This window comes from Melanerpes formicivorus, unplaced genomic scaffold (genome assembly GCF_026170545.1).
Source record: "Melanerpes formicivorus ecotype bairdi unplaced genomic scaffold, bMelFor1.0.p_v2 SCAF_9, whole genome shotgun sequence".
Lineage (NCBI taxonomy): Eukaryota > Metazoa > Chordata > Aves > Piciformes > Picidae > Melanerpes > Melanerpes formicivorus.
Window position 1 is genome coordinate 18,153,612 of NW_027142361.1, and position 23,287 is coordinate 18,176,898.

At 45.4% G+C, this 23,287-nt stretch overlaps 1 protein-coding gene across 2 annotated transcripts in view; it reads right to left on the minus strand.

The window, feature by feature from the left end:
- The window catches only part of KIF13B (kinesin family member 13B), a 230,241-nt gene that overhangs the window by 190,376 nt on the left and 16,578 nt on the right, over positions 1-23,287 (minus strand). For both annotated transcript variants that reach the window (XM_068143211.1, XM_068143210.1), the window contains exon 2: positions 17,715-17,808. In XM_068143211.1, the coding sequence (XP_067999312.1) occupies positions 17,715-17,808 (94 nt within the window). The remainder of the gene's footprint in view (positions 1-17,714; positions 17,809-23,287) is intronic.

Genomic DNA, 23,287 nt, shown 5'->3' on the forward strand with positions numbered 1-23,287 from the left:
ACTCACTCACATCCCAGTCAGAATTACTCTTACCCCAAGCAGTTCAACACAGCAGGAATTTGTTCAACCCTAGGCAAGATACAAAGAAGCACATAGAGTGCAATTAATTTTCACCCATCTTCAAAGACAGTAAGATTCCTTCCTTAAAATCAGAATCATGGAATTGCTTTGGTTGGAAAAGACCTTCAAGACCAGTGAGTCCAACCACTATCTATCTCTCTAACATCTGGTGCTAAACCATGCCCCTTAAGCACCACAACGGTGCAATTAAACCACCTTCCCCAGGAACCTATTCCAGTATTTGATAACACTTCCACTAAACAAGTTTCTTCTAACATCCAATCCAAACCTCCCCCGGTGCAACTTCAGGCCATATCTTCTCATTCTTTCACTTGTTAGTAGGGGGAAGCAGCTGACCTCCTTTATTGTAGTTGTAGAGAGTCAGAAAGTCTCCCCTCAGCCTCTTTTTTTCCAGGCTAAACAACCTGTGCACCAGACCCTTTACCAGCTTTGTTGCCCTTCACCAGACCAACTCCAGGACCTCAATGCCTTTCTTGGAGTGAGGGGCCCAAAACTGAACCCAGTATTTGAGTTGTGACCTTACCAGTTCCAATATAAGCTTTTCATTAGTTGATGGACATTTTCCCCAACCCACACACTCCCTCCCTATTTATAATTTTCACATAAAGCATAGATCTATGTGCAAATTTTACCACCTCACTAGTCAGGCATTTCCCATGCAGTCAGCTACACTAAGATTAGCATTTTCCATTTTTATCAAGGGAGCACAAGATCTCTAACATTCCCCCTAGTAAGAGCTGATAAGTCATGACTTATTTTCAGCTTTTAGCCAGCTCTAAGGAAAGTTCTCGCATCAGCCTAGAGTCACACACACATCACAGCCAGAGGAAAGCTGGCTTCACCTGCATTGTATGCAGACCAAAGATTGTATAACTTGCTAAGGCTGCACCAAGCAGGAGCTTATCCTACTCCTCAACACGCTCACTGGTGCTGCCTTGATGTCAGGCAACAACGGTCACAGATTTCTGGCTAACAGAGCAGGCAGAGGGAGCTTGTGTGGGCTTGCACAAACACTGTGTTCTAGGTTTTAGCAACTGGGAAAAAACAGGTGAAATCAGAATCTGATAAGATTGTATTTGGTTCTAAATACACTTTGAGCTTGGCAAAAGTTCTGGGTGCTGCACCTACTATTTAACCTGGCATCTAAGCATTTTTTTAACTTTCCAGTTAAAGTAGAATATGAAGCTTGGCTCAACAGGACTACAGCAGCAGTATTTTACTGTCAGTAAACTCTTCCAATCCTTCAATGTTGTTAAATTTAGAAGTTGCATGTGTTTGTTACCATTCATCCACTTCATAATGAACCTTTCACAAAGACTGAACTAACATTGCATGAGTCCACTAATTGTTTTCTGGTACCATTTCCTCCTCTGAGAGCATTCTGTCTGTCTCAGTCCTAATCTTAATTTCTTCTTCGAGAAGGTTCTTCAGCTTTTTAAGAACAGAAAAAACCCTTCAGTCCAAAAACAAACTATGAAAAGTCTATTACAGGCTGCCCACATAGGTTCCAAAATCCACCTTGATGAGATCCTGGGCAGCCTATTCTGGGGAGTTGGACTAGAGGATATCCAGAAGTCCCTACCAAATCCCACCAGGCTGGGAATCTGTGAAAAGTTTTAACACATTGGGCTGTTTATTTCAACCCAGTAACTGCTTGTGACCGGTTGAGGCTGTCCCCTTAAGAAAGGGAATATGGTGGTCGGAAGTTGGTAAACGAAAAGAAGGATCTAAACTAATTTCATTGGTAGATTGGGAGGAAGCACCTTCTGAACTGGGAGTGCAGGAGGGTATCCTGGGCATTCCAGCACTTTTCTATCAGTCTTGCTTCCCCCTCCCTTGGAAGCAGCAGCTGTCTCTGTTCTGGGCTTTCGGCCAAGGGTTGACCTTGAAAAACTGATAAACTGCAAGGCCTGTATTAACTGCTTTCCAATTAACACATAACTGCTTCTAACTTTTTTCCTCTTTTCTCTCTCTTTCTAACCCGCTCTGGGGAAAGGGGGAGAGAGGGAGGAGCGGAGGTGGGGAACCCCTTCAGCAGAGGGGGAACTCTCATTTCTGTCCTACTTTATTGTATATCTTTGTATATATTGTAAATATTGTAAATTCTGTAAATTCCCCTGCATATCCTGTATTGCTTTTGTAAATATACAGCACCTATTGCTTTGCTAATTCAGCTGTGAGTTTTTTTTTCCCTTTCCCTTCAAATTTTCTTTCCCTTTACTTTACAGGGGGGAGGGAGGAGGCTTTTTGGCCTTACCCTTCCAACCCTACGACACTGCTTCAAGTCCATCGTTCATCTGAAATAGGCAATTTATTACCTAGTTACTGTACAAGTAGGTTGAAGGGGTTTTGTTGGTCTTTTTCACTACATTCTGTGAGTACTGGTTTCAGCCTCTCAACAACCTTCAAATCATTATGGAAGAAATTTCTCTTTGGGAATATCATTAGTCGTAGCCACAGCAAGGTAACTATTACTTACCTAAAGCTCTGAAGGGTGACCCCATTTTAATTACAAGGAAAATAGTTCAAAATTTCTCACAAAACTAGAGCACAAGAGGTTTCCAGGGCTGTAATTTGTCTCAGAAAAAAATGGCACTTGGAATGGTAGAAGAATCTTATAAAAGTATTCCTTTATAAGTAAAATGCACTTGGGCTTCACCCAGTTCCTCCTCAAAGCAGAAATCATTAATCTCGCATGTTGCAAGGCTACAAAATTCCTCAAGTCTAAGATAATAATATGCCCTTTCTTGGTTTCAAAGAATCTCAGCATGGTGGGGGGCTGGAAGGGACCTTTGGAGATCATCTAGTCCTAACTCCTTGATAAAGCAGAGTCACGCACAGCAGGATGCCCAGGATTACCTCCAGGCAGGTTTGGAATCTCTCCAAAGACAACTCCTCTACAACATTTTTGGGCAGCCTGGTCCAGGGAGTTGGCATTCTCACAGGAAAGCAGTTTTTCTTTATGTTCAAATGGAACCTCTTGTGCCCTAGTTTTGTGAGCATTGTCCCTTTTCCTGTCACTAGACGTCACTGAAAAGAGTCCGGCTCTATTTCCTTGATACCTGCCCTTTAGATATTGAGAAAATTGAGAAGATTGTGCATTGCTAAGATCCTCTTTCTGTCTGCTCTTCTCCAGGCTCAACAGCTTCAGGTCTCTCTGCTTCTCCTCATAAGAGAGATGCTCCAGTCTCCTCATTTTTGTAGCACTCCACTGGACTGTCTCCACTACTCCCCTGTCTCTCAAACCGGGGAGTCCAGAACAGGACACAATACTCCATACATGGCCTCACTATGGTAGGATAGAGGGGGAGAAGAACCTCTCTCTACCTGCTGGCCACACTTTTTTGAAGGCACCCCAGGAGACCATTTGCCTTCTTGGCCACAAGAGCATGCTGCTGGAACTCCTTAGAAAACAATCAAATTGAGTTTAAGTATCATGACTTCATGAGCAAAAACATTGCCTGTATGGATACACAAAAATAAACTTCAGACTGGAATAGATGCCTTAAAAGGAAACCTCTCTAAAAAATTATTTATAAAGATACTCAATTATTGAAATGTCTATTCCAAAGCACTATTTGTAAAGATAAAATGGCTGAAAAGGGAAAATTCAGCCTTGTTTAACACACTTAGCAGCTCCAATTAGCTGCACTCATTTCTTGGAATAGTTTTTACCCTGTGCCAGTCTTTGGAATCTCTCTGCTCTGCAAAACAAAAGGGAAAGCATCTAACAAATCAGGAATTATGACAAAAGTATACAGAAGTCAGTACTCTGTTTTAAAGTACATTCTCTTAACAAAAAGACCCAAAAGTGGTTTGTTGGGCAGATTTAATAAATGATTTGTTTGACAACTTATATGGTTCATTCATAGGCCTGGGTCTTACTGCTACACAACTGATTTCTGAGCTTGTATAATTACATATCAATTACAGTTATGTCTGCAGTTGTGACCGTTTGAGGTGGTGCCTTTAACAAAGGGACACCATGGCCGAATGTTTTATAAACAAGACAGGTCTAAACTAATTTCATTGGTGGAGAAGCAGAGCACTGCCTTCAGTTTTGATTCCCAGTGAGACTTGTCTCACTCAGTTTCAGTCTTGTCTTGCACTTTCTCCTTCCCACAGCTCACAGCTTCTGGGCTTTCGGCCAGACTGACCTTGGAAAAAGATAAGGCCTCTGCTAACACATTTGCTCTAACCATATTTCTGCTTTTAATTAACAAATTATTCCTTTTTCTCTCTTTATAACCCTCTTTGGGGAAAAAGGGGAGAGAAGGGGGTACAAGGGGAAACCTTTCCTCCAGACGGGGGGAATCTCATTCTGTGTTACTTTGTTGTATATTTCTGTGTATATATTGTAAATATTGTAAATTCTGTATATAAACCTGCATTCCCTAAACTGATTTGTAAATACAGCACACAATCCCATTGCTAATCCGGCTGTGGTTTTTTTCCTTTCAATTTTTCTTCCCTTCACTTTACGGTGGGGGGGGGGGGGGGGGGGGAAGAAGGCCTGGCCTTCCCCTCAATCCTTGACAGCAGTATATAATAAAATTCATTTTTCTCACCTGTCAAAAATCATGGAATCTTAGAATGGTTTAGGCTTTAGGGGCCTTTAAAGCCCCCTGCAATGAAAAGGGACATCTTCAAATACATCAGGTTGCTCAAAGCCCCATTCAGCCTGTTTCCAGGAAGGGGGCATTGACCACCTCTCTGGACAACCCGTGCCGACGTGTCACCACCCTCACTGTAAAACAACTTCTAATTTTTAAAGTCCTTTTAATAGGTTTGTTTGTAAAATGCCTGCAAATTGTAAAACAAACAAAGAAAGAAACCAGAGACATAAAGAAACTTAGAGCATTTAATGTCAGTTTGGAGCTTTTCCAAAAACTTAATTCCCATAAACATTCCAATTGTTGCCTAGGACTTAACTATTCTCTTAAATCAAAATGAGTTCACACCCTCCTTCAAGCCTCAGCTACCAAGTAATAACTCAGTGAGTAATCTTTGTAGCACACAGTAAACCCCAGTGTTGATAAAGAAACTTTAGCCTTGACCTTTGCAACAGACAGAACAGACTACTAGAGAAGGCAAACAGAAAAGTCAGACAAGTCATGCTAATGACACTATTCGCTGCCAGTGAATCCCTGGAGATTCACACATCCTGCAGAAGGGAGCTTTTGCTTTAAAGAGGTCATTTTGGGGAAATTGGTGACAAAACTCCAGGCTCTGTAGCAAAGAATGTTATGAAAGCAAGTAAATGGAAGGTTCACCACTTCTACACAGCAATTTAATATGAGCAACCACCACTCAATCAACACCCCTCCACACCCCAACAGTAGCCCAAGGTTAGTAACAAAAGTCTGGAGGTCATCTGATGGATTTTTAAATTAATCTGTTGTACACGAGCAGGTTACTGAAACCTGCACAGCCCTTTTAAGGATTGCTCAATAAGGAAGAACTGCTGCCTTTCTCTGTCTCAGGAAAGGTTATTTCTTGGTTAAGGAATAATCAACAAGAGGATGCTTGATTTATAAAGCTGTATGGAAAGAGCCACCTTCTTTTGAAAGCAAGTGTTTCACATGCATTCTTAACTCTCTAGGGACTTGAGAAATGTGTAAGTAATCTCTTCAGCAGGAGAAAGTAAGGTCACTCAGTTATCATTCAGATTTTTAAAAAATCCTTAATGATTAACGCAAATAGCTAAAGACACTCTTTTTCTGAAGCCCTGAAAGAGTTTCACTGACAGTTACATCAGCACAATTTGATGTCCCGGAAAGTCAGGCCCCACGCATCTGTCAAAATACTACGTACATTTTTGATGTTCTTTTGCACATGTTCATTCCCAGAGCCATGTGAAATCATAAGGAATCATAGAATCATGGAACAGTTTGGAAGGGACTTTTAAAGGTCATCTAGTCCAACCCCGCTGCAGTGGGCAGAGACATCTTCAACTAGATCAGGCTGCTCAGAGTTAGCCTGATCTAGAGTGGTTCCAGGGATGGGGCTTCTGCCCCTTTCTTTGGGCAACCTAGGCCAGCATTTCCTTACGTTGCAAAAACTATCTTAGTTTCATAGTTTCATAGTTTCATTCAGGGTTGGAAGGGACCACAAGGATCATCTAGTTCCAACCCCCCTGCCATGGGCAGGGACACCCTACACTAGATCAGGCTGGCCAGAGCCTCATCCAGCCTGCTCTTAAACACCCCCAGGGACGGGGTGTGGTGGGTTTGGAAGGGGTAAGGCCAAGAAGCCTCCTCCCTTCCCCCTTGTAAAGTAAAAGGGAAAAAAAAATTGAAGGGAAAGGAAAAAAAACTCGCAAGCTGAATTAGCAAAGCAGTGGAGCTATATTTACAAAGCAATGTAGGGTTTGCAGGGGAATATTTACAAATTTACAATATATACAAAGATATACAACAGAGTAACACAGAAATGAGAGTGACCCCCTCGGCAGAGAGGGTTCCCCACCTCCGCTCTCCCCTCTCTCCCCCCCTTTTCCCCAGAGTGGGATAGAAAGAGAGAGAAAAGAGAGAAAAAAAAAATGTTAGAAGCAGTTTGTGTTAATTGGAAGGGAGTTAATATACCGGCCTTTATCTGTCTTCAAGGCCGAGGCCTTGGCAGAAAGCCCAGCACAGAAAGCTGCTGCACGAAGAAGAGGCGGAAGCAAGACTGATAGAAAAGTCCAGGAAATGTCCAGTTCACTCCCAGTTCCGAAGGTGCTTCCTCCCACTTCACCAATGAAATTGTTTAGACTATTCCTTCCGTTTACCAACTTCCGTCCACCATATTCCCTTTCTTAAGGGGGCAACGTCAACCGGCCACACGGGGCCTCGACCACCTCCCTGGACAACCCATTCCAGGGTCTCACCACTCTCATGGTCTAAGTCTTCTCCCTTTTGCTTTAAGGCCATCAGCTCTTTTCCTGTCACAACAGGCCTGGCTAAATAGATTGTCCTCATCTTTCTTACAGGCCCCCTTTTTGTATTGAAAGGTCACAACTGGTCTTCCAGAGCCTTCTCTTCTCCATGCTGAACCACCCCAAATCTCTCAGAGGTTCCTCACAGAAGAGAGGGCTTCCAGCTGTCTGACCATTTTTGTGGCCTCCTCCAGACCTGCTCCAGAAGGTCCACTTCCTTCATGTGCTGAGGATTCCAGAGCTGGACATGTCATTGCAGTTGGGGTCTCATCAGAGCAGAGCAGAGGCACCGCTGGCCACTCTGCTTCAGATGCAGCCTAGGATGCAACTGGCCTCTGGGCTGTGAGCCAGCTTTTTATCCACCAGCACCACCAAGTCCTTCTTTGCATGGCTGCTCTCAATCCTTTCATCCCCCCAATCTGGACTGATACTGGTGGTTGCCCCAACCCAGATACAAGACCTTGTACTTGGCCTTATTGAATCTTATGCAATTTGCACAGGCCTACCTCTCAAAAAGGTAAGTGGGGGTACCACTTCCAAACTCCAAAGCCTGCTTCTCCTCTTGCACTCAGAGATAGGTGAAAACCCTATGCCAGGTATTTGCCATTTTAACTGATCTGACTGAGGATTTTGCAGACAAACTGACATATTGTGTTGATCTCTGGCCTGCAAGAATCACCCTGGGGAAACAGGATAAGAATGGGTAACTGTAACACAGGCTAATTCACCCATGAAACTATTTATTTACACCTCCCCATCTCCCAGATTTGGTTTCTACAGTGAATGGAAGTGGGAAAATATGCATATTTGTAAAGGTCATTGGTTGTTTTTCCCAGTGTCACTCCCTACCCACAGCATAGCTGAACATGACAAGTGGGGGATGTGACAGCATAGATTGGTTTCCAAAATTCTTTTTCCTATTCCTAAACTGACCCTGGCATCTTAATGTGAAAGGCAGAAAAGCTCTTAAAGATTTTCAAACTTACCCTGCTTTTCAAGGATCTAAAGAGTGCATTTACAGTATTATTTACTTTTCTTACTTGTTTAATTAAAAGCACTCTAGGTTTGTCAGAACTCCTTTAGCTCACTTTAGAGAGCAGACAAGGCTGAAACCATAATGAATTATTTTACAGCACAAAGCTGTTGATGATGGATTTGGGAACAGAAGGAGAACCTTTGAATAAATTAACCTACAAACTTAGAAGAACTATAATAAAATTAACCTTTGCCTTGAGCTGATATTGAAGATTCCTCTGATGGTGCTGCAGAATCCAAGACAATTTAGCCGCAGCCTCTCTCATGGGTATTACACAGAATCATAGAATCACAGTATGGTTTAGGTTGGAAAGGACCTTTAATGATCATCATTCCCACATTCTATCAACAGGGCTATCTTCAACTAGATCAGGCTGCTCAGAGCCTCATCCAGCTTGACCCAGCATGGGGCTTCTCCCACCTCTGGACAACCCATGCCACTGTCTCATTTCCCCTTATCATAAAAATATTCTTCCTTGTATCTAGAGTAAGTCTCCCCCCTTTTGGTTCAAGGCCATCACCCCTTGACCTGTCACAACAGGCCCTGCTAAAAAGATTGTCCCTGTCTTATAGACCCCCTTTAAAGTAGACCACATTAAAGTCTCCTCTGAGCCAGGCTGAACAACCCTAATTCTCTCAGCCGGGACCCTGTTCCAAATCCTCAGTACCCCAACTGTGTTTTTGAGTTAAGTTGTCTCAGTGTTTGCAGGCAAACCTTTAATGCAGTTAATGGGTGTCCACTTTCCCCCCCTCTGTTAAATCACAGCATTGCAAGGCTGCAATCACAGCACTGCAAGGGCCTCTAGCCACACTCCTGATGTTATGGAAGTCAAAGCCAGGGACGGGGAGGAAGAACTGCCCATTGTAAGTGCAGATCAGGTTCGTGATCATCTGAAGAACCTGAAAGTGTTCAAGTCCATGGGACCCGACGGGTTACACCCACGGGTACTGAGAGAACTGGCAGATGAGGTTGCTAAACCCCTCTCTATTATATGAAACTATGAAATTTACTCTGCTTCCTGCTTTAGATTAGCAGTGGGTATTTGTGAACATAGTTTCATAGTTTCATAGTTTCATTCAGGGTTGGAAGGGACCACAAGGATCATCTAGTTCCAACCGCCCTGCCATGGGCAGGGACACCCCACACTAGATCAGGCTGGCCAGAGCCTCATCCAGCCTGCTCTTAAACACCTCCAGGGACGGGGCCTCGACCACCTCCCTGGACAACGCATTCCAGGGTCTCACCACTCTCATGGTGAAGAACCTCCTCCTCACATCTAGCCTGAATCTCCCCACCTCCAGCTTCATTCCATTCCCCCTAGTCCTATCACTACCTGAGATCCTGAGAAGTCCTTCCCCAGCCTTCCTGTAGGCCCCCTTCAGATACTGGAAGGCGACAATTAGGTCACCTCGGAGCCTTCTCTTCTGCAGACTGAACAGCCCCAACTCCCTCAGTCTGTCCTCATAGGAGAGGTGCTCCAGCCCTCTGATCATCCTCGTGGCCCTTCTCTGGACACGTTCCAGCACCTCCACATCCCTCTTGTAATAGGGGCTCCAGAACTGGACACAGTACTCCAGGTGGGGTCTCACCAGGGCTGAGTAGAGGGGGAGGATCACCTCCCTCGACCTGCTAGCCACACTTCTCCTGATGCAGCCCAGGATCTGATTGGCTTTGCGGGCTGCAAGTGCACACTGAGAGCTCATGTTGAGCTTTTTGTCCACCAGCACCCCCAAGTCTCTCTCCTCAGGGCTACTCTCCAGCCAGTCACTGCCCAGCCTGTATTTGTGCCTGGGATTGCCTCGACCCAGATGCAGGACCCTGCACTTGCTCTTATTGAACTTCATGAGGTTGGCCTGTGCCCACCTCTCCAGCCTGTCAAGGTCCCTCTGGATGGCCTCCCTTCCCTCCAGCGTGTCTGCTGCACCACACAGCTTGGTGTCATCAGCAAACTTGCTGAGGGTGCACTCAATGCCACTGTCCATGTCCCCCACAAAGATGTTGAATAAGACAGGTCCCAGGACTGATCCCTGAGGGACTCCGCTTGTCACTGGCCTCCACTGGGACATGGAGCCATTGACAGCCACTCTTTGGGTGCGGCCATCAAGCCAGTTCCTTATCCATCTAGTGGTCCACCCATCAAACCCATGTGTCACCAGTTTGGAGACCAGGATGTGGTGTGGGACAGTGTCGAAGGCTTTGCTCAGGTCCAGGTAAACGACATCAGTTGCTCGCCCCTCATCTATTAATTTTGTCACCTGCTCATAGAAGGCCACCAGGTTGGTCAGGCAGGATTTGCCCTTGGCAAAGCCATGCTGACTGCTCCCAATCACCTCTTCACTATTCTTTTGAGCGAGTAGTGACTCCAGGAGGATCTGCTCCATGATCTTTCCAGGCACAGAGGTGAGACTGACTGGCCTGTAGTTCCCTGGTTCCTCCTTCTTGCCCTTTTTGAAGATGGGGGCAATGTTTCCCCTTTTCCAGTCTGTGGGGACTTCACCAGACTGCCAGGACTTTTGAAATATAATAGAGAGGGGTTTAGCAACCTCATCTGCCAGTTCTCTCAGTACCCGTGGGTGTAACCCGTCGGGTCCCATGGACTTGAACACTTTCAGGTTCTTCAGATGATCACGAACCTGATCTGCACTTACAATGGGCAGTTCTTCCTCCCCGTCCCTGGCTTTGACTTCCATAACATCAGGAGTGTGGCTAGAGGCCCTTGCAGTGAAGACTGAGGTAAAGAAGTTATTAAGTACCTCAGCCTTTTCCTCATCACTTGTGACCATGTCACCATTTTCCTTTCTGAGGGGGCCCACACCTTCCCTAGTCTTCTTCTTCCCATTAATATACCTGTAGAAGTTCTTAGTATTCCCTTTAATCTCCCTGGCTAGATTCAACTCAAACTCTGCTTTGGCTTTCCTAACCAGGACTCTTGCTGCTCGGGCAGCTTCCTTGTATTCCCCCTGTTCTACCTGTCCTTCCCTCCACTTCCTGTAGAGTTTCCTTTTAAGTAATAGTGTGTCCAGTAGCTCCTTGCCCATCCAGGCAGGCCTCCTAGCATTCTTACCTGCTTTTCTCTTTGTTGGTACACAGAGCTCCTGGACACAGAGGAGGTGGTCCTTGAATACTGACCAGCTGTCCTGGGTCCCTCTTCCCTCCAGGGCTTTGTCCCATGACAGTTTGGCTAGCAGATCCCTGAAGCGATCAAAATCTGCATGCCTAAAGTCTAGGGTCGTGAGCTTGGAATACTTCCTCCTGATTGCCCTGAGGATGTTAAATTCAACTGCTTCATGGTCACTGCAGCCAAGGCCGTCTATGAGCCTCACATTGCTTACCAGCCCTTCCCTGTTGGTGAGAACAAGGTCCAGCATAGCACCATTTCTTGTTGGTTCCTCCACCATTTGGAGGAGGAAGTTGTCTTCTATGCAGTCCAGGAACATCCTGGATTGCTGGTGCCTTGCTGTGTTGTCCCTCCAGCAGATATCCGGGTGGTTGAAATCACCCATGAGGACCAGGGCTTGTGACCTGGAAGCTGCTTCTATTTGCCTATGGAGGGCCTCATCTGCTTGGATCTGCTGGTCAGGTGGCCTGTAGGAGACCCCCACAGTAATATCTTCTTCCCCTGTCCTGCCTTTAATTTTGACCCATACACTCTCAATGCAAATGAAGCATTCTTCTGGCTGGCATGCTGGTTTCTCACACTGGGCTCACCATCTTGTCTGGGATGTCAACATCACTGCCATTTGATTCCTCCCTTGCCAGGAGGCATGATTTACATTGATGCTTTCTCTCACAGCTGCAGTAAGAACAATTTCTAAACTTATATTTATGAATACAAACTATGCAGCATTCGATTAGTTGCCACGTTTTAGAGAAACTATGAATAATATTCTTAATACAGCTCTGGCTGACTGAGAATCTCCATTTCCTGCCATTTTTAGCAGTTTCAAAAGCTCAAATCAACATAGGTATTTGGCAGCTGAACAATACACGTGTTTCTGGAGGAGGCGGATATTGATACAAATGAAAACACCACACACAGCTTGTTTGATTTTGAGTAACTTATTAAAGCTCCAGTCCCACTGTCTATAATAAGTCTTTCAACTGATGACAAACAGAAAGTACATTTTGGACCTGATGATCTTTTTGCTTTTCCATTTACTACCACTTGGCTTGATGAAGTTTAAAGTATCAGAGATCAGGTAAAGAATACTTCTGCTGAGTACTTTACATGAAAAAGCTCTGATATGTTGCATTCAAACAAAGGTCTCCTATGTGTTTAACTGGTTTTTTTTTCCTCATTTCTATCACACATAAGGCCACTTCTTTTCTTTTCTACCCAGAAAACAGATCATGACTTACTGTGGATGTCCAGTAATGGGTATTGCCTTTTCCTGCACCCCTGTTGTTTTGTTTCGTATGTATAGGTCTCTTCCAACCTGGTTTATTCTATTCTATATTTTCTCATTTCCCCTCGTTGCAAACAGGCAATTAATTAGTCACAACCTTAACGTTATGTCGTGGGTTTGGGAGGAAGGCCCAGCCTTCTCCCCCCCACAAAGAGAGGAAAAAAAAATTGACCACAGCTAGCCAGCCAGATGAGCAAAAGGGAATGCTATATTTACAAGCAGTTTTAAGGAATGCAGGGTATATATATACACAATTTACAGTATTTACAATATATACACAGAAATATACAGCAAAGTAATACAGGAATGAAATTCCCCTCCCCCTGCTGGAGGAGGGTTCCCCCCCTGTACCCCCTTCTCTTCCCTTTTTCCCAAGAGAAGGTTAGAAAGAGAGGAAAGGAGCAGTTGTTAATTAAAAGCAGTTATAAATTAGGACAAAATGTTAGTAGGTTTGTAAGCCTCACACTTATCAGTCCAAGGTCAGTCTGGCAGAGAGCCTAGAAGTGGATAAGCTGCGAAAAGGGAGGAGGGAAAGTGAACTGAGGAAAGTCTCAGTCGTACTCAAAACTTAAAGTTGCACTCTACCAATCCACCAATGAAATCCATTTAGACCTGTCTTTTGTTTATAAAACATTCAGCCATAGTGACCCTTTCTTAAAGGCACAGCCTCAAATGGTCACACGTTATCAATTATTACAGGACTTACCAATTTCACAATAGATAAACAAACTGATTCCAGTTCTGACATAAATTAGACCCTATCCTTAGCTACCTTTCCAAGTATTTTTGATGCATGTAGTGCCCCAGTGTCAAAGCACTCCTAGAGCCACACTTCACCAGCATGTTCCCATTCCCTTTTTCACACAATAAATACAAGCCCACTGTGAGAGAATAACTGTTAATTTAATTTCAAACTGGTCCCCACTCATATTATTCTGCAGATTTCAATTTCTCCTGTTCTGTAACAGCACTTGAGAAGAACTGAAACAGTTCACAGACCCATTAATTGCCAACACATTGTTCAGAGCAGGAAGCAATGCAGTAAGCACTAGGTTTCCAAACATCTTCCCAGTTTATGGATGATGGAAATTACTTTGCAGGAAAAATATACATTATTTTTGCAACTGAAAGCCCTCTATGAGGACCTACCTTTTGGCTAGGAAAGCCAAAGCAGGGTTCGAATTGAATCTAGCCAGGGAGATTAAAGGGAACACTAAGAACTTCTACAGGTATATTAATGGGAAGAAGAAGACTAGGGAAGGTGTGGGCCCCCTCAGAAAGGAAAATGGTGACATGGTCACAAGTGATGAGGAAAAGGCTGAGGTACTTAATAACTTCTTTACCTCAGTCTTCACTGCAAGGGCCTCTAGCCACACTCCTGATGTTATGGAAGACAAAGCCAGGGACGGGGAGGAAGAACTGCCCATTGTAAGTGAAGATCAGGTTCGTGATCACCTGAAGAACCTGAAAGCGTTCAAGTCCATGGGACCCGACGGGATACACCCACGGGTACTGAGAGAACTGGCAGATGAGGTTGCTAAACCCCTCTCTATTATATTTCAAAAGTCATGGCAATCTGGTGAAGTCCCCACAGACTAGAAAAGGGGAAACATTGCCCCCATCTTCAAAAAGGGTAAGAAGGAGGAACCAGGGAACTACAGGCCAGTCAGTCTCACCTCTGTGCCTGGAAAGATCATGGAGCAGATCCTCCTGGAGGCACTACTCGCTCAGAAGAATAGTGAAGAAGTGATTGGGAACAGTCAGCATGGCTTTGCCAAGGGCAAATCCTGCCTGACCAACCTGGTGGCCTTCTATGAGCAGGTGACAAAATTAATAGATGAGGGGCTGTCGTAGTTTGGACTGGGTGTCCTCTGCTACAGGGGTGTTTCCTGTGTCCAGAAGTCCAGCCCAGTGGGTGGACACAGGAAATTAGGTTATTTCCTACCATGATCCCTTGCACCACTATAAGTTTTACGGCGGGGTCTGGCACTTCCTCTTTCCTTCCTCCTCGCCACCTGGTAACTGGGGGAGAGATCTCCCGGCCATGGGCTTGCCTAGGCCCAAGGCCACAGGGGGATGGGCAGTCTCAGATCTGGCCAGCTGAGACTAGCCTAGCAGTGGGGGGGGGAAGGAGGAGCCCTGGGGGTTTTGGGTGCACCCTCAGGTGGGGATGGGATCTCTCTGGGTCTGTTTTGGGGTCTCTCTTGTCACTATGTTTCTAATTCTCTGCACGCACTCACTGTTCTATTTAAACTTTCCATCACTTTTGCAATCTGTTTGTCTGAGTCGTTATTTCTGCGCGTGGTGGGGAGGGGGTCTGCCCCAACCCATTACATTTTGGCGCACCAACGTGGGGCTGGCTGTTGTGCCCACTCTGCAGATTGATTGCAAAATATGGAGAGTTTAAATTTAGTTCTGGGCGTCGGTTTGGGTTTGGCAGTTGGGGGCTCAAGTGATGTTGCCAGGGCGACCGTGTAAGTTCTTGTGGATTGTGGGGGGATAACTGGTGCGCTGCCGGTGGCACGGACCTTCTCCTGCTATTTCAAGCAGGGGTGGTTCTCGACCATCGGCATCGGGGGTACCGCTTGAGAACACGGAACCTGCCCTTCCTCTGCGGCGGGAAGCGAAGTGGGGGAGGGGCAGCGGCGAGCAGATCAGAGTCAGGTCCGTTCTCGCCGCAGGGGTAGAGCCAGCTGCTGCGAGCGGGCGAGCCAGCTCCCGAAACCCTGGGGGGCCGATGGGGACTCCAGCTGGAAAGCCGTTTTCAAGGGCTCTGAGAACGCGTGTATGGCTTTCACTGGAGAAGCCGTTTGAGTGTCCGAGGGGTGGAGGTGATTTTGATTCTGTGCCGCGGCGGCAGAGGTGGGCGGAGCCCTGCTGTGTGCCGAGCGGCAGCGGCGGACCCGGCCGTGCGCTCGGGCTGAGGTGGGGCCGGCCCTAGTCTCTTCCCTGACTTTTTCGGACGAGTTCCAAAAATGGCGCCGAGCACCTGGCTCCACCTCCCTTCTTCTCAGTGAGCTGTGGTGCAGCCCCTCCCTTTCCAGGGGGGGTGTGCAGCCGGATGCTGTCTTGCCTTGGTACGGGTATGCCTAGTGGGGGGGCAGAGTACCTCGGACATGCATCCGTGTAGTTTTGGACCGCAGCTGGAAGCGGTTGGTTGCGGCACCCTGGATGGATTGAAAAAGGCAGTCGTGGGTTGGATTGTTTCGACTGGCCTGCCCCAGGGGTGGAGAATATGCCGCCGAGTGAATATAGGTGAAAATAAAGGCTTGGCTGAGAAGTCGTGAGGCTTTTCCAGGTGACCAGGATGTCCAACGAATCCATGGAGGACTTGCACCGCAGGAGAATGAGCTCTGCATCGCCGGGAGGTTCCACTGGATGAAGGAGGAAGAACTGGAATGGACAGACACTAGATCCTGACTGAGAGACTGTTTGAGTGGATGCCCAGATGAAGACACAGACTTCGCCGAACATGTCATCACTTTTCTGATTTGATGATGTGTTGGGGTGCAGGGATTATGGTATGAAATAAGGGGTGGCTCCTGTCATAGTTTGGCTGGGTGTCCTCTGCTACAGGGGTGTTTCCTGTGTCCAGAAGTCCAGCCCAGTGGGTGGACACAGGAAATTAGGTTATTTCCTACCATGATCCCTTGCACCACTATAAGTTTTACGGCGGGGTCTGGCACTTCCTCTTTCCTTCCTCCTCGCCACCTGGTAACTGGGGGAGAGATCTCCCGGCCATGGGCTTGCCTAGGCCCAAGGCCACAGGGGGATGGGCAGTCTCAGATCTGGCCAGCTGAGACTAGCCTAGCAGTGGGGGGGGGAAGGAGGAGTCCTGGGGGTTTTGGGTGCACCCTCAGGTGGGGATGGGATCTCTCTGGGTCTGTTTTGGGGTCTCTCTTGTCACTATGTTTCTAATTCTCTGCACGCACTCACGGTTCTATTTAAACTTTCCATCACTTTTGCAATCTGTTTGTCTGAGTCGTTATTTCTGCGCGTGGTGGGGAGGGGGTCTGCCCCAACCCATTACAGGGGTGAGCAACTGATGTCGTTTACCTGGACCTGAGCAAAGCCTTCGACACTGTCCCGCACCACATCCTGGTCTCCAAACTGGTGACACATGGGTTTGATGGGTGGACCACTAGATGGATAAGGAACTGGCTTGATGGCCGCACCCAAAGAGTGGCTGTCAATGGCTCCATGTCCCAGTGGAGGCCAGTGACAAGCGGAGTCCCTCAGGGATCAGTCCTGGGACCTGTCTTGTTCAACATCTTTGTGGGTGACATGGACAGTGGCATTGAGTGCACCCTCAGCAAGTTTGCTGATGACACCAAGCTGTGTGGTGCAGCAGACACGCTGGAGGGAAGGGAGGCCATCCAGAGGGATCTTGACAGGCTGGAGAGGTGGGCACAAGTCAACCTCATGAAGTTCAATAAGAGCAAGTGCAGGGTCCTGCATCTGGGTCGAGGTAATCCCAGGCACAAATACAGGCTGGGCAGTAACTGGCTGGAAAGCAGCCCTGAGGAGAGAGACTTGGGGGTGCTGGTGGACAAGAAGCTCAACATGAGCTCTCAGTGTGCACTTGCAGCCCACAAAGCCAATCAGATCCTGGGCTGCATCAGGAGAAGTGTGGCCAGCAGGTCAAGGGAGGTGATCCTCCCCCTCTACTCAGCTCTGGTGAGACCCCACCTGGAGTACTGCGTCCAGTTCTGGAGCCCCTATTACAAGAGGGATATGGAGGTGCTGGAATGTGTCCAGAGAAGGGCCACGAGGATGACCAGAGGGCTGCAGCACCTCTCCTATGAGGACAGACTGAAGGAGTTGGGGCTGTTCAGTCTGCAGAAGAGAAGGCTCCGAGGTGACCTAATTGTGGCCTTCCAGTATCTGAAGGGGGCCTACAGGAAGGCTGGGGAAGGACTTCTCAGTATCCCAGGTAGTGATAGGACTAGGGGGAATGGAATGAAGCTGGAGGTGGGGAGATTCAGGCTGGATGTGAGGAGGAGGTTCTTCACCATGAGAGTGGTGAGACCCTGGAATGGGTTGTCCAGGGAGGTAGTCGAGGCCCCGTCCCTGGGGGTGTTTAAAACCAGGCTGGATGAGACTCTGTCCAGCCTGATCTAGTGTGGGGTGTCCCTGCCCATGGCAGGAGGGTTGGAACTAGATGATCCTTGTGGTCCCTTCCAACCCTGAATGATACTATGATACTATGATACTCTTTCCTAGTTGTTATCCTCAATTTATGAAGCCTGCTCTTCCTAATTTAAAAAAATCTTACCTGGCATCTCCTTTTGAAGCGTTGGTGTTTACAGGATGAAGAATAACCTTGTTTGCATCCATATCAACCACACATTTTGTATGCAGATCAAGCTCTACAAAGAAATGAGAAAGTGTCAAGTGCTGCTCCTAAAGCAGTGGGATTATATACAGCATTACTTCCTCCAGACACCAAATTTATTCATGCAGCCTGACAGCCACCCATCACCTAGAGAATAGTAGCAGGACTATTGCCAAATTCCACTTCTAGAGATATTCTGATGAGATGGATCCTGTCCAGCTTTAAAGCAAGCACTCTTTTCAAAACAAGAAAGAACACTTGGGTTTTACTGAAGGACAACCAGCATACACAAGCAGTATGAAATTTCTTCTGGGGAAAGAGCCATTAGTACCACTTTGACAGCTTCTTCTTGCTCTCTCAGTGCCTTGCACGCTCCAAGGGAAATCTGTTCCTACTATCTGCAGCACATTTTCCCCAGCCACTGTTGTGACATTGTGGCATGTCACACCAGCTGTCAGTCCTGGGGCACCTGCTTGGAGAAATTCAAGGCCCATCAACAAAAATTTAGGTGTGAGCATGCAGGAAAGGGCTTAGCCTTCCCAGAGGCTCCCAGTCAGCTGGAAAGCTTCACTCTTCCAAATTACACTAAGCAACGGGATATGAGTAGTAAGAACACTTGGAACATATGAGAATTCTCAGCCTTAGAGGTGGGGGAAACAAAATAAAAGCTTCAGATAACACTGACAACCATCCAAGGTATCCACCCAATGACAAATGGAGTTAGAGCTTAAAAATAAATAGATAAATCACACAGCCACTTGTAATCAAAGTCACTGCCTACAGACACAGGGCCTGGACACAAACAAGTCCAGTCCTATGTCCTTCCACTCCAGTGCTGAACCGAGAAAGTGCACCCAAATGCTGATACCTATAAACATGACACACTGCTCACACCCAGCAGGCACTCTGCAAGGCCCTCACACTGTGATGACGAGGGTCTATGCTGAGTAACCTCCATACAGGGTTCACCACCTTAGCTGAATCACCAAAATATGTCTCTTGTCTAATCATGTTAATTATAATCCTCATCCTCCTTCATCTCTGCTCTTTCCTTCTTCGTCACCTGTACTTGCTCTTTCACCTTACAGCACCTTATAAACTCCAACTGAAAATCTCTCCAGCAATGACTGCAGTCCCAATTATTGCATGGCACCTTCCTGGATTCTTGCTACTGTTAAATAACATAATAAGAGGAAATTTCTTCTTTTTTTTTCCTTCTTCATTTCTTGAAAGAAACATTATAGCCATTTGCTGCTTGAAACACAGAAAAAGCCGAAGCTCAAGATTACTGCTCATAGCAGGCAGTCACATGAAACTGAAATCCATCCCAACAAAACTCCTCCTCTATTATTAAACTGTGCTATTGGAGAAGGAAGAGACAGACAAGTTTCAGAAGCTAGTGTTTATTTTAATTTCTCTCCACTCCCTGAAAGCCAATTTGCCTATCATTAATATGCAACACATGCTTGCTTAGATGAAATTATATTCTTTATACATCCCATATCCGACAAGCTACTTGATCTTGGTCTGGCTGGTTAGTGATTAACATTCTGTATTGCAGTGACCTCCTTCTTAGCTACTGAAGAAGTTTTTTTACATGTCACATCCCTTACGTGAAACACAAGTATGTCCACTCTGTGTACAAGCATAATTTTTTAGCTCATCTCAAGAGAGAGTGCTGGTGGCAAGTTCTGCATCCACGACTGCCCACTGAACTCAAGGTCTGGCTAACATTCACCAAGCCTCTCTTTTTTAAATACCTTTAAGGAACCTCACAGACAGGACATCAGAGTTCCTTAAAGTCACCTGTCCTCAGAGGAAAAGAAATGTGTCATGTACAACATATCTTGTCTGATGATCACCTTCATAAAGGTAACATTAACGCCCCTTACCTAAGCATCCTGCTGACAAGAGACAGCATGGTTTTGGGAGATGTGGTGAGCCAACCTAACAGCTACTGCCAAACAGTGAGATCTGTCCTTCCTTCTGGCTGCTGTGCCTATTGCTCACCTTCCACCACTAATGTGCTCACCAGACCCCTCTGTAAATCACTCTAAGTTACTTCACCGACAGAAAACTATTCAGCATGAAAAATGGATGCATTCAGACACACAGTTATATCTGCCCAGTGTAAGGCCTGAAGAACATGAAAGGCCATGCAAACAATTGGGTATACCTCCACAGAGAGGAAGACAGAAGAGGAAAACCCTCTCCCAGCAGAAATGAATGGTTATATCAGTTCACAGTGTCCCATGAAATAACCCCTAAGAAACAGTTATATCCAGCCTCTAAACTGGGTCATGCAGCCAGACAGCTTTAAGACTACTTACCCCAGTTACCTTGGTGAAAGACTCACTTCCTACACATTCTAGCTCCATTATAATGCATGTTTTTGACCCATTTCTGATATCTTTAAGGCTTCTAATAGGTGAAAAGATGAAAATCATGTCATCATAGTTTCCACCTCATTAAATGCTTAATATCATTAAAGCATATTATCTTCCTACTCTTTCAGATATGATCATACACTGACTCCACCCTTACTTTTACTAGTTGCAGTGTCTCCTTGGGAAGCAGTGCACTTGCTGTCCCTGAACAACAAGCAAAATTAGGATGCATTAAAATAAGATGATAAGCATTAACATCAAAACCCATCTATTAGTTCACCTTGTAGCGAGGACTCACTTATCAAGGTTTGGTATTACTCTTTCTTTCAAATATACAGCAATTTTTTTTCAGGCAGCACAAAATTAAGGAGAAGTTAAAAGACATTAATAAGGCCAAGTGCTGGGTCCTGCACTGCACTTAGGTCACAACAGCCCCATACAATGCTACAAGGTTAAGGAAGAAAAATCTGGAAACTGCCCAGTGGCAGGACTCAAACTCTCAGCATCTCAAGACACATTTATCACAGGGAACGAAGGCCTCTTTCAAAGCTTCGGAGTATGACAGTGTGCCATCCACAATAAAAGGGTGACATGTATCTTAGTCACTTTTCCACATTTGCATTTCACAGTTGGAGAAGTATTCAGCAAAGCTGAGTGCAAGAATAGTTGTCAAGTCACTTGTCCAAGTTACTCAACAAGAATCTCTCAGAAGACTTCTTATTTTACATGTGAAACTGCAAGGTAGGGCTTGAAGGAGGCCATTTTCCTTCCCATTTCCCTGCATTTTTCTATGCTTCTCCAAAGTTTTCTAAGACTTAAGAAACCAGGGTCTTTGCTGAAACCAGTCTTGTGTAAATCCCAAATGACTATGCCTTTGATAAGCTTTATTTCCCTCTTTCTCATTTAAAAGAATTCACACCACTCTTGTACACTTTGGGCTTTTTCACTAGCCTAAGAAATCTTGTGTGTCTCAAATAGAGTGGAAGAGTTAGTGAGCAAAAGAGAGAGTAGGAAAAGCAGAACCAGGAGCAGCATACCATCACATGCAGTGGTGGATTCAGCAAGGACTAGCCTATTATTCCCAACAACTGGTAGGAGTTTAGATTCCCTCTGTAATAGCAGTCACACCTCTGGTAATGATCAACTCAAGGTAGCCGATTTTCCACAACAGTCTTAGGAAACACCATTGAAGTTGCAATGGACTAAACAGATTTCTGGCAGGGTGTCTGTGAATCCTGGAGGAACAAAGTTGGTGAGGGGTTTGGAACACAAGTCCTATGAGGAGAGACTGAGGGAGCTGGGGTTGCTTAGCTTGGAGAAGAGGAGGCTCAGGGGAGACCTTATTGCTCTCTACAACTACCTTAAGGGAGGTTGTAGACAGGCAGAGGTTGGTCTCTTGTCCCAGGTAACCAGCACCAGAACAAGAGGACACAGTCTCAAGCTGTGCCAGGGGAGGTTTAGGCTGGAGGTTAGGAAGAAGTTCTATACAGAAAGAGTGATTGCCCATTGGAATGGGCTGCCTGGGGAGGTGGTGGAGTCATCATCATTGGAGGTGTTCAGAAGGAGACTTGATAGGGTGCTTGGTTGCATGGTTTAGTTGATTAGATGGTGTTGGATGATAGGTTGGATGGTCTTGAAGGTCTGTTCCAACCTGGTCCTATCCTATCCTATTCCATTCTATACTATTCCATTCTATTCTAAAAGGGAGAAGAGATGCATTTTGGATAATGTAGGATGTTTTCATCTCTAGGAAACCTCCATCTTGACTTGGGGAACTGTCTTCACAGATGAGCTGTAACTAATGACACCACTGATTGGATAATGATGTACCCAATTCTCTCCCTAGTAGGGTATAGAATCAAACCCAGTGAAAACATCTGAACTGCCATTAGGGGTGCAATGATACTGAAGCTTTTTCAACAAGTACCCTAAAAAGTCATCCTACCTTTACAGTTACTCTGTTTCAGAAGTAAATACAATGATCCTAGCAGGTATTACTTCCAACTGTCCTGTAAAAACTCTTAAAGATAATACAGTAAACAAGTCTGTCTGCATTTGTTGGGTTTTTTTAACTGATGGTTGGGGCCATGGCATTAAAAAGGCTTTCAGTACAACAGCCATGGTAGCTGAAAAGTCTGTCACAACTTATTTGATGTTCCATATTTTCTTCTTCATATATTCTGTTTTGTCACACTGTACAGGATGGATTCAGGGAAAGCATTTCCCAATTCACAAGAACCTTTATTCCCATATAAATTTTCCCATCAAATTTCATTTCAAGAAATTAACTTCTGATGACTGACAGTTTTTCAGCCCTTTCAGATAATGTCTGATCCCACACCACAATGAAACACAGATGCATTATAACACAATTTGGATAATTCTGTGACAGATTCCTCATAGTCCCACTACCAGATCTAGGGCAGCTCCACCTGTAGTGAAACCCAGGGTCCCCTTGGAGACAGCACATGGGAACCAGCATGTCTGCTCTTGTAGAATTTCTGAAGAGCTAAGTGAGGTATGAAAAATAAAATGTGAAAGGTTTAAAGTGCATGTACTAAGCTCCTAAGACAAAATTGGCCTCAAATACAAAAGCTCATATTAATCTCCTGTACAGACTGAGACAATAGAAATTTTATATTTTAAAGTTGCCAGTAGATTTTCAGGAGATCAACATTCCCTTGAAGGTTAGAACTGGAATGTTGCAGCCTGAGCCTTCAATTTGCACCAAATAAGAAATTACAGCTGGCTTTGTGTACTCTTCTTGGTCCAAAAAAACCCAAATGGCAATTAACACTGAGAGTCATCCAGTTACTTAAAAATATATAAAAGTTCCTTTATCACAAAATTAAATGAATGCCAACCAAAAAAACTAACCAGAGACTGTTGTTTGTTGGCTTTGCTTATTTGTTTGAAAAAGAAATGTGAAGGCAAGTTCAAACACAACAGGTCCACAAGTTTCCTTGCCAATATTTGTTGCCTTAGAGTCACTTTTCTCTTTGCTATGTAGAAGCCAACACAAATAGAGGAAAATACAACCAATTGTATGAGAAAGCATAAAAATAACCTACAGCTAAATAGCAATGCTAAGATCTTAAATAGGGGGGAAAAATTAGTGCAATAACA